The following is a 12467-nucleotide window of genomic DNA, read 5'->3' on the forward strand; positions in this document are numbered from 1 at the left end:
TTTGGTGATCTATTTAGATTTATTAAAGGCCACATTGTGTAGGTATGTTTAGGTAATTAAGAATGGTGCTAAGTTCCATACATCTTTTGTATTTTTTTTTTTATTTCTAAATAGAGCCTAAACCTTGCAGAAAGCAAGAACTATTAATGTTTCAGGACTGCACCATTTCTTAAGGCTTTTTATTTAATAGTATATTTTAGAAGTATTGTTACAGAAAATCTTGACAGAATTTCTGATTAAATTAGATGAATCAGGTGAGAAACAGACCCATGCCACTTCCAGCATTGGCTGTCATTTTAATTCTGTCTTGACTCCTAGTCTTGTCCTGCCTTTTCCAGGTGAAGGTTCCACTTTTGACTGATAGAAAGTAACCTATCATCTTTGAAACTTGAGCTGTGTTTCCTTAAACTCATACACTAAGCCTTGGAAGGCAAACTGTGATTAAATGTCAACATGTTGTTACTCAGATAAGATGAAGGAGGTGGAATGTAGTAGATCTGATGTCTCTGTCGGATGTCAAACCACTCATTATCATCGCCTGTAAATTACTTCAAGGAAAATTGTTCCATACCTTCTAATACCAAGTTAGCAGAAATAAAGCTTAAAAAAATAGGAGATGTAACAAACTCATTTTCTCTATTGATATATGTTGCAAATAAAGTTTTGATTTATTTTCAATGAAGAAGGAAAATTAATTTTGCTAAGCAATTCAGTAATAATCTTCCCTGTTAATGTGCCATGCTTTAATTAAATGCTTGACATTATCACTCCTATATGTTGAATTAGTGTAGGCCACCTGGAAATCGGGAAATTTAGAAAGTATAATTTGGTTTTGCGTTGTTAACCACCACCTTGCCCATTCTGTGTTTTTCAATATCAAGTTACATAGAATGCTAAAAATAATTTGCTAATATAACCAGTAGAGTTCAAGAAATGTAGAATTTCTGAATAAGTTGTTTCTTGTCATCCTTTGTCTACTTATTAAGACAAGCTACATGTTGATTTCATGGCCTATCATCTTCACACCATCCAATGCCTGTTATTCCTCACTTTCTTTCCCAAAAGAGGCTATTTTTTTTTCCAGTTGCTAATATCTGTGTTACTAGCCTAGATATGGAGGTTTTAGTTAAATCTTAATGATATCTAAGTCTCCTTTTTTAACCTTGAAGTTTTACAGTGGGCTACTGGGGGTGGGAAGTGGAGTTCATTAACTTCAAATGGAAGAATTAAACCCCTGATTCAACTAGCAGTGAATTAGCCTCTCTAATGGGGATTTCAAGGAAAATACATAAAGATTTTAGAACAATGTTGATATGTACTGATGGGTATAGCACAGAGTAAGTTTAATTAAATGCTTTATATCTCCTTGTATGACTTGGAATCTTTTTTTTTTTTTCCCCCCAAAGTAAATTTACAAATTAATTTCATCTGTTCGGTATAATTAAATCACATTTAAAGAGAAGCTCATTTAAAGCACATTTAAAGAGAAACTCTTAATAATTAGCTGTCTCTTTCTGAAGTAATCAAAATGATTGAGAATGCAAGAATATTTGGGGGGGTGTGTGTGAATTGGGGAGAATCGATGAAACCCAGAAATATTAGGACAATTTCTGTTACGGATTTTGGAGACTACTTAAATCACCTAATAAGATAACAATTTCTGTGCTGCACATGAAATAACATTAAATAGTAATACTGCCCTGCAATTGAATACATTTTGTAGCGTATATTAATTTGAAATGTTTCTAATATGAACCTTATTAAGAAGTTGTTACCCATTTTTTATGTGACTGAGATTATTGTGATTTTTTTTATTTAATCATTTGTGCCTTTGGCTTCATTTCAGGAGGAAAAGAGGGAGCACCCCAGAGAATATTGGGTTGTTCCCTCAGCTGCTTACACTGTGCTAATGAGGTGTCTTCGGGAAGGGGTAAGGCTCTTTCATTGTCCTCAATAAAATTTCTCCACTGTAATAACCCTTTAGGCATTGTGTGAGGATTGTAGCCTGCAGCACTGCAGTGCCTTGTCAATCAAGGATTGCTCTCGAATTTAAATAATCATGAGAAGACCATGACCTAAGCAGGAGATTAATGCAAGAATGCAGCATTGTTCTCTGTACATTCAACATTTATGTATTGCCACTTGGTTTTTTTGGAAATGGGATAGTAAATATAAATTACTGTTAATAAATGTGGAATTTATTAATGCTGTGGCTTTCTTTTGAGAAACTCCTGACAGATTGTACTGTCCTCTTGCAATTTGATTTTCATACATCTTCCTTAAAACTTTAAGCAAGATTTACTTTCTATTGTGAGGTGGCTGATACAGTTCCCTAAAACTGCATTGTTATCCTGCTGGGTTGTTAGCATTCTTTTGAGGCCAAAAAATAGTAATTAGTTTTATTCTCATATGTGCTATGCTGTATTCTTCATTTTTCTTGGTGTTGACTTAGTGGTGTTAGAAGAAGGGAAGAAAAACATGCATATAGTTCCAATTTGTAAAATGAAAAATAGTTGGGTAGAGGGTTTACGTTTACTGTTTGTATGAGACCACTTGACTTTATTTTTGCCCAGGGCAAAGCTCAAGGCAGAAAACATGTTGGAGGTTGCTGAAGGGGTGAAAGCAAGAGAAATACCTTTTTTTCTTCTTGTTTTGAGATCTTTATTGCCTACAGAATGTGATTAATAGAACAAGAGTCTAGATGCTTTTTTAACGTCTTCAAACCTTCAGGTGATCAAGTACACATGACTATGTTTGTACTGGGAACTATTTCCAGCTCATAATTAGAGTAAGATGTCATTCTAAGGCACATTAGTGAGAAGCTATTTAGTTATAAATTTAGTAATGGAAGACTTGCTATTTCTGAATATTCAGTGTAGAGAAACTAAATTGACACATCCATAAGACACTGATTTATTCCTATAGAATAAAATCACTTCTTAGTCCTGAAAGATCTCAAATTTTTCTTAGTAGTTATTTATCTTGGTATATTTCTCTTTAAAAATAAGACAAAATCAAACTACATTTCCTATGAAATAGTTTGAATTAAATTGATTAAGCACATGTTTAAAGTTGTGTCTGGGCTAACTAAGCACACTGTGCATTTCTACAGTTCCTGTTTGTGGAGATGCTCAAGGTTTGTAATAGAGTTTTAAGTACTTGTGCTGGTTTGTGTGCGTACAGTGCAAATGTACTAATACAAATGGCTCTATCTCAGTTGTAGCAGCATCACCTTTTCGGAACAGCAGCATTGGAAGTATCAAAGATATCCATAAACACAAAGTTAGATTTTAGAATACAAGTGGAAAAATACTTTCATATATATTCTCACTTTTATTTCTTCTTCATGTAGCAGTTTTCTAGTTTACTGACAGAATTGCCTCTACTATAAAGGTAATAGTCTGAATCACACACATCACCACTTCAATTTCTCCTTTAGACATCTGTTTTTTTAGTTTACTGACACGATTGCCTATAGTATAAAAGTAATGGTCTGAATCATATACATTATCACTTTAATTTCTTCTTTAGATATCAATTCTCTAGTTTACTGACAGAATCTTTTTTTTTTTCTGCAAAAGGTATTTAAAATTTTTATTTCTACATGTTCCTTCTTCTCTGAGAAAGCTTTATATTGCAAATTGTTGCCAAATGAAGACTTCTTTCTGATAATCATGAATGCTCAGGATGATACAGCTTTACTTTATTAAGTTATGTTTGTAGTTTCTTTTTATTCTGTCTTTTAAGATTAACGGAAGAAGTGTATGGAAGTTGATTTAGAGTGATGATGGAATATAGTGTTACTTTCTGAATCTTTCAGCTTTTCCAATTTTTCTTTGTCAGTATTATGCTTTTACTCAAATGTATGTATCTGTACACAATATAAAAAGATCATAAAATATTTTCTCTTAACCTTTAAATTATGCTATTTTTAGGTAGTATGTTGGCTGCATAGTGACTGTATCTTCAGTGCCTCCAAAACTTCTAGTGCACTGTTAAGTTTTTAACAATGAATAGAAATAGTCAGTAGATTCAGTTATTTCAAATTAATGTAGATTCCTTGATGACTTTGATTTGCGCTCCCTCCTTGAGTTTTTAGAGCACTGTGATGATAGATACATAGAATCATGGAATAGTTTGGGTTGGAAAGGACCTTAGGATCATTTACTTCCAACCCCCTGCTGTGGGCAGGGACACCTCACACTAGACCATGTCGCCCAAGGCTCTGTCCAACCTGGCCTTGAACACTGCCAGGAATGGAGCATTTACCACTTCTCTGGGCACCCTGTGCCGGCGCCTCAGCACCCTCACAGGGAAAAGCTTCTTCCTTAGATCCAGCCTGAACTTCCCCTGTTTCAGTTTGAACCCATCACCCCTTGTCCTATTGTTACAGTCCCTGATGAAGAGTCCCTCTCCAGCATCCTTGTAGCCCCCTTCAAACACTGGAAGGCTGCTATGACCTTTTTCTAGCCAAAGTAGCAGGACTGTCTGGCACAAAGCATAATCATCTCATTGGTGGCTGTAAGGAAATAAAGCACATCTTTAGGACCAAATGTTGTGAAGAAAAGCTATAATTGTATCTTGAAATTTGTTGATGTTCGTAATAACTGTTATCCACTGCATAATGCTTTGATTATGGTTTTTAAATGGGATTTATTAAGTGTTTCTGCCTGCCTGAAGTAGTAGTGGAGTCCCAATTGGCATTCCTAGTAATCACTTCACATATGAGAGAGATTTAACTTGACTATTAATGTTTCAATTATGGATTTGATTTTAAAATGCATGTAGTCAGTTTGATAAATATGTGTATGTTTAATTCAACTGAAAAAAGAAAAAGGACTGAAATCTAGAAGTGTAATTCACAGGAAAAGACTTAAAATCAACATTATTTATAAAAAGCTTGAGAAGCTGAATTTTGGTACACATGTATGTGTATTTGTGTATTTAGGTCTTTAATAGATTGAAATGATACAATATATTGCAGTAATAAAAACTATAAACCCTAAATCCTTTTGGTTTCGTGGCTGTAAATCGGAAGGAAGACTACAGAAATCAGTAGAGTTTTATAAGAGAGTGTAACTGGTTTAGATGGGAACTGGCTTTGGTATTTCTTTAAAGTATTTTCAGTAGAGCTGCAGTTCTTTGGGAGAACAGGCAGGTTTAGCATGAAAATTATGAATACAGCTGGGGTTTTTTTTACAGCATTATACTAGAGTTTCCAAATATTTCTACATCAGTATCTGCATTTAGAAGGCCTAAATCAGCAGAAGGAACAGTGGATATTGAATATATTTTTAATGAAGTCTAAATTCTCTCCTTCTGGAAGGCTTTTGTACTGCTTTCTGAAGGGTTTCATTATCGTTGCTCACAGTTGTTGGTGGTTTCAATTGTGAAGATAAATGTCAGAAATTCAAAGGTTAGTAGGATAATGTGGAGATTAGTTTAAGAAAGCAATCAATTAGATATTTATGATAAATTATTTGTGAAGCCAGGCTGTGAAGTAGACTTGACAAATTAAATTGGTGGTCCTTCTTATATTAAAATTGCTGAACTCAAGAATGCCATTTAAGACATTGTTGAAAGACTTCACTTATTCATAGTTAAAGGTTGAGATAAGGTGAGGCAATGCACAGCCAAAGAACCACCCGCAATGAATCTTCTAGTTCTGTTAAGGTACAGGCTCTGCTTTTAAGTGAAAGAGAGCAGAGATACTAAGAAGAGGAGGTGAGGGAGAGAAGACAGACAGACAAAGTAGAGACTCTGCTTTTAAGTGATGTCTATTAAGCTTCCATTGGAGTCAGTAACAGTTTTCTTGAGAAAGAGCTGCTGCCCTGTCATGTTCATGATGTGCTGATGGCTCATCATCTGACATGATGTTTGTTATTCCGTGGAGACATTGTAGTATGAACACTATTACGTAGGTGCTAAAGCTACATGTACAGTGGCTTTCCACAAATAATTTTGCAGATAAAATTGATTAGTATTCTCAATAAAACTAATTGATAATACTATATATTATCATATGAAGGATTCAGAATCTCTTATGGAAATTTAGGAATTGATGTGGTAAATGGGACCCATTGGTTTATCTTATACTTTGGTCAGGATTGTCTGTTTCAGAAGACTATGAGAAGTGAAAGGAGTTATGTAATCACTTGACTTGCAAAAAGGTTTCTTCTTTATCCCAGGGGGTTGTTGGTTCTTCTGAATAAAAAGGGCTTAATGTAATTGATTTTTGTTTTTTTTTTTTTTTCCTAATGTAACTGTATGTCTCAGAATTGTGCTATTCAGAGCCTGTTGTAATGATGAGTTTTGATACACAGGCATTGGTTCACAAAGCACTGATCATGGAACACCTCTAACATAACAAAACCTTTGTATTTTTTCATGACTATAATTTTGGGTGATCATTTGGAGCTGAAAGTTTTTGTGTTAAATTATGCTTGTGTTAAATTTCCATTGCACTAGAAGAGAAAGTGGGGGGAAGGAGCGTCTGTAAACATAATATTGTCAGAAGGTAAAGTTTCCTGTGAAGTGACTTTGGCAAGTATCAAATAAAATTAAGAAACCACACTAAGACAATATACATAGAATAAAACATGGACATAGGCAATAATTTAAACTGACATCAGAAACATTAGAAACATTTGCATGATTTTTCCTTTCCTCTCCTTCCTACAGGAAGACCGGGTAGTGAACCATTTGGCAGCAAAGATAATTGAAAATGTTTGCACTACTCTCTCTTGCCATGCACAAGGATTTATTACAGGAGAAGTCGGACCTGTCTTGTGGTACCTTTTCACACATTCTACAGCAGATTCTTTGAAGATAACTGCTGTTTCGGTGAGGAATTCCCTTTTGTGATACAGAAATGTTGTGGGGTTTATTTTCAGAAGCATTCGGAATTGAAACCGAAATGGTTTTGAGCATGCTTTCTGTATGTATGTGTATTTATATTTCAGATTACATTAAAATATATTTACACAGTTTCTGAAATTGAAATGTGCACATATTACAGCTCAGTGCTTATGAAAAGTCCTTGCGAATCATCATTTTTTGGAACATAGGTTTTCTTATGATGGTGATCGTGAGTTACGTTTGAAACATTTAATCTTTCAAATAATCAATTGAATTCTTGCAAATTTGATTTTTTTTTTTCCAATGGTGTTTTACATAAGAAGTGTTTATTCTTTTTATCTCAGACTTTTGCTCAGAAGGCATCTTTGAAATCACTGTGTTACTTCCTATAAAATCATCAGGGTTAGTCTTTGCCCTGAATTTGTAAGTTAATACAGAGCGAGAAGGCAGAGCTATGGCATGCAAACAGGTTTGGAACAAAAAGATGTGAGGTGGAAAATACCTAGCAGGGCTGTGAGTTTAACCATACCCACCAATAAAGGTAATATTTTAGAACAAAACAGTAAGTTGATTTATTTTAAATGAAATGTGATAACTGGGTGCTCATTTCCTGAGAAGAGCTCAGGCTCACTTAGGAGTTTACTGTTGGCTTCCCAGATGGAAGCCTTGGGTGACATGGTTTAGCATGTGGTGTCTCTGCCCATGGCAGGGGATTGGAACTGGATGATCTTAAGGTCCTTTCCAATCCTAACTATTCTATGATTCTATGGAAAATGGTAATGTTGCTGCAGCAGCAGTATGGACTTGGACACATCTAGCATTGAGGTAATAAAAGAGAGAGAATTAAAAATATAGCTGAAGTGTGGCTGAAGGGATAGATGGTAGAATCAACTTATAATTTTCAAAACTATAAGTACGTATTAAACATTTACCTCAGTGTGTATTTGTGGCAGAGCCTTTCCTGGAAAATAAACTGCTCAGATACTGGGAAAATGTGTTGACCTTTTTGAACAGTAAACTTATTTAGTAAAATATGTGTTACAAAAGACTTTGTTCTGAAATTCTTTGTAAAAACTTAGTCTTGGAGCTTTTATGGGTAAAAATGTAAAATATATGTTTAACCTTTATACAGAGCACTTATAGCTTAAGCTTGCTTCTAAGTCTGGCTGGTTGGCTGCTTCTTTCAGAAAGGTTCTTTTTGAGACTTTTACCTATTTGATTTGTGAATTTTATGCTTACATCAAGACTGTATATATGGTATAAGAGAGGAGATGAGAGTTATGATTTCCTTTATCTATTAAGTAATTAAATAAGTCTGCACAATTCTCTTTCCACCCACTGCTTTTGCCATAAGGGATGTTTTGTATCTTGTGCTATCAGTTCTTGTCAGTCATTAGACTGGGCAGTTGTTACTTGTTTGCTGCTGGATCTTTGCTCTTTGTTTTTATCTCTTTCAACTTGTCCTGAAGTTTTCTTCCTGTTTCTGTGCTATCCACTTGAAGAACTTTGCTTCAGCATTTACCATTCCCTGGACTCCTACACCAGTCTTTCAGAGCTGCTCCATTTTTAGGGGTTTATTGGACGGTTATGCCTATTTTGTATGCCGCAGTGAGCAGCATATCCCAGAGGAACAGTCTGAACTACATCCAAACACTGAGCAAAGAAAGATCACCAGAAGACATGTCAGTGCGTTCTTATTTTTACCCTCTTGAAAAGTCAGTTTCTTCTTGGACAATATAGTGTGCTTCAGGTAGGCAAGAGGTTTTTTTTTCCACTCAGTAAGATGTGGAAGTTATACTTGTGATTCTCAAGAATACACTTGGCATCAGTGCAGACTCACTACGGCTTTTTGTAGTGGTGGGTTCATGGGTTAGTATCATGAGTGCCATATGGTTTGCACGCTTTACCTTTAGGTGAGGTTTCTAGTGACAGTGAGAAGAGAGGGTGGGTGGTTGTCCCTCTCTATCCTCAGACTCTTGAGATCCCAGATCATTTGATCCTCCCAAGGCTGTGAGGTTGAGATGAACCACTGAAAAAGCCTTTCTTTGCCACGGTATTTATGGTATGAGTAGCTAGCCTCTCTTAAGCACTGCTGGAGTTGCCTTTTTTCCATAGCATCTGATGAGAAGAAAATTTTCATGCATCATAAGAAGTGAGGAGATAGAAAGTATAGATTTTGAGTTCCTCAATTCCTTCACCTCTTGCCACTGTGATAGAGCAACCTGATGTATGTGGGCTTCTTGCCCAACCAAGGATGTTAAATGCAGTAACATGTATCGTAAATTACCGTATTTATAGTGTAGTTCAAATTGAACTTTGGACTTCATGATCTTAAAGGTCTTTTCCAACCTAGCTGATTCTTTGATTCTGTGAAACATCTGACACTTCTGGGTTGGCACTCTTAAGACTTGCAATGATATTGTTTTTGCCAAGCTCTTATATCCTGATTATTTTTTTCCCCCTTCCCTTTATAATGCAAATTGAAGGACATTTCTCAAAGATTATCAGTCCTGAAGAACTACTCTAAAGCCCTTTTATAGATGACATACATTAGGACAAAGCAGTGTGTTTTAGGAGGTCATAATAGCTGCAATTACCAGGATTCCTTAGAATCAGCTGATTTGTGGGACATACTATCAATGGCAGTTGTCAATCTAAGTAAAAAAGATGCCTTTTCTCTCTCAACTTTTCTCTCCCAAAGTTCCTTAGCAATGCATGCTTTAGTGTCAAGGCCAGCATTTTTAAAAGATGACCATATTGTGTGTGCACACTGAGTTCGGCTGAGACAGAATTTTCTTCAACATCTTGTGCAAATCTGAAGAAAAAATGTATGTATGGACAATATAAGCAAAAAAACCCAAACCAACTGTTCCAAAGAAACATGTTTTTCCTGTGAAGGCAGTAGTCTTCCTGGAGATCATACCTTTTCCTTGGGTGGTTACTGAGGTTTTAATCATGCTGGAGGTAGAGCTTGCTTCAGACTAACATATTGGAGAGCTTTGAGTGAAAGCAGCAGTGAGAGAAACTGCGAGAGTAAGAGACATTGACTTTTCTTACATCCTTGGTCCAACAGCTTTGTCTCTTGTTTTTCTGGTGTTCACAGAAATTATTGCTACCCATGTAGCCAGTTCTGTCTCCTTCTTCCAGTCAGATCATTTTACACAAGTATGCTTGGGTCTGAATATGTTCCTGGATTTCCCATCCTTCCCATCCCTCCCAGTGTTTTGGGGATTGTGTCATGTATCAAAAGTCTGAGGTTTCATTGTTTTATACTGCATATGAAGTGAATTAGCCAAGTATATGAAGTAGGATACACTAAGGTAGTACTCAAATTCTTTTGGTGCTTTGTAGTGAAACACTGCAGTAATAAGAAGGTGAACTTATTTGTTGGATTTATTACTCAGTGCTTGATATAAGTCATGGTTTTGTATTAATACTGCTGGGGTATTTAGGTTTATAATCTTAACTTTAGAAAAAAACCCCAACAATTAATATTGAAATCTAACACAGGCAGATCTTTTAACAACTGAAGCTTATAGAGATTTCAGTGACATACTGATTTTGAAAGTAAAATACTAATGTATTCTCAAGCTATATTGGACAATTTCTACATTCATTAAATTGTTGCTATGGATCTATAAGCATTTTTATACTGTATGACCACATTAATTGAAATCATCAGTGTCCTGTTGTATTTTATTATGCAGCCATTCCTGCCTTTTTTGAATGTATCCTGAAGAATTTATTCTTGACTGACACCTGCATTCACATGTAGAAATACATTTCTGTTAACAAATACATGTGTCATATCTTTACCTAGAGCTAGCAGGCTGTCTGCAGAGAATAATTAGCAGTAAGGCACTATTGAACTTTACGTATGATTATTTCAATCAATAATAAAAATACATCAAGTAGATTCTCTGTCTTCAGTCTCTGGAGTCAAGAGATGACACTTTGCCTTGTCCTGCCTGTCAGAGGTGGCAAACGGGGACTGTGTCTCTGTATTTTTGCTCACTTTGGAGTCCAACATGCCTCAGGTAAATATCACAGATTTTGCCTGTAGGAAAGCTCTGTCTTTTTATCCTTTGCTAGACTCAGAGAAGAAATAATGCTGTAAGGTGTCAAAGTGACATTCTGACAAGCTCAGTGGCAAGAAGCATATTTTCTTTCCAGTAGACTGAAAGTTTTAAATTTTGTTTTTTAAATAATTTTTGATTTTGATTTTGAGTTGGCTTTTTCTGTTGAAGGAGGAGTAACAGAACATAAGCCACTTGGATGGAAATGAATTTGGGAAAGCTCAACTTTATCTTTTGGGGGCTTGTTTTGGTCTTGTTTTTCTTGAATAATTGGTGCTGAATAATTTATTTCAGAGGCTGGGGTATTGCAGATGCATTAATGTATTTGTTCTCAAACTTGAGAGTCATGGAGTACATCCTGAAAGGGTGAACGTTATCCAGCCACCGTGTTGGCATGTAAGACCTGAAGGCAATGGATATTCTATGATTAGGCATAGATGATCATAGAATCATAGAATATCTCAAGTAGGAAGGGACTGATAAGGATCGTGATGCAAGGGTTGGTGCTGCTGGGAGAAAAGGTGCTGGTTAAGGCTCTGCAGAGAGCAAGGACAGAGAAGCTAATTCCAGGAAAGGTTCTGCCAATGCCTTACTCTCACTGTGATCATTTCCTGTTCCAAGACTACTACTTACCTTTTCGCATCATTGACTCCCAATTCCTGCTGCACCGCCTTTTGGCCTATCTCCGTCTGTTCTCTCCAGATACTGGATCTACTGAAGTGATTTAGGATACTTTGTCTTCTATCGCACATTAAACCCTCTCTCCTGCTTTTCTGCTGAAGTGTTGGTTTCATTCCTACACAGAGCACTCTGTGACATACAAGCTAGTGGGAATTTAAAGCTTCTCCCCTTGGCTCCTGTCTCCAAAGCTGCAGTGTGATCCTAGACAGTCTTTCCTACCAGATTTGTCTGGGGCTCATCTGATGGCCTGTGGCAATGGTCACCCTTGTTTGATGAGCTCTGTAGCAGAGAGCTGAGGCACTGGCAAGTCTGTATACACCATGTCAGCATTCCAAGTTAGCTCCATGTTGCTTTGACACTAGGTCCCAGCAGTTCACTGGTAACATGACCCTTGAGGATAAGTTTAGTGGAAGCACATACCTCCTGTACACTCTGTTTTGAGAACTCAGAGTAGAGGTGGAGGGCTGGATTATATCCTTGGGGAAATAGAGCATGCTGTAGTAACAAACTGAGATGAACTGTCTGTGTTTTAGAAGGGGGGGTGGAGAAAAAGAAAAGGATGCAATCGATACAGTTCCTGGACCAGAAAGGACAAGGAAGAACAGGAGCAGAGTAGATGAACAGTGTCAATAAAATGGCTGTTTAAAAGTCGTAAGTTCTTAATTTATTGTCTTTTATACCTTCCTTTTTTTATTATTTTTTTTAAGGGAGTTTTGAGTAATGTTTCTAAGGGCACTGGTGAACTGGGCAGTTTCTGAGGTTCTTAAAAGGAAAGCTTTTCTCTGATGATAGTATTCTGTGGGTTTAATTGACTGCAGTTTCTCTTAAATGAGACCTGACTATTGAATGCAC

At 36.2% G+C, this 12467-nt stretch overlaps 1 protein-coding gene across 2 annotated transcripts in view; it reads left to right on the plus strand.

Annotated features, from left to right (window-relative positions):
* Positions 1 to 12467, plus strand: part of ULK4 (unc-51 like kinase 4) — a 225741-nt gene that overhangs the window by 49276 nt on the left and 163998 nt on the right. For both annotated transcript variants that reach the window (XM_030512705.1, XM_030512714.1), the window contains exons 20-21: positions 1847 to 1930; positions 6682 to 6843. In XM_030512705.1, the coding sequence (XP_030368565.1) occupies positions 1847 to 1930; positions 6682 to 6843 (246 nt within the window). The remainder of the gene's footprint in view (positions 1 to 1846; positions 1931 to 6681; positions 6844 to 12467) is intronic.

Source organism: Strigops habroptila, chromosome 1, assembly GCF_004027225.2.
Source record: "Strigops habroptila isolate Jane chromosome 1, bStrHab1.2.pri, whole genome shotgun sequence".
NCBI lineage: Eukaryota > Metazoa > Chordata > Aves > Psittaciformes > Psittacidae > Strigops > Strigops habroptila.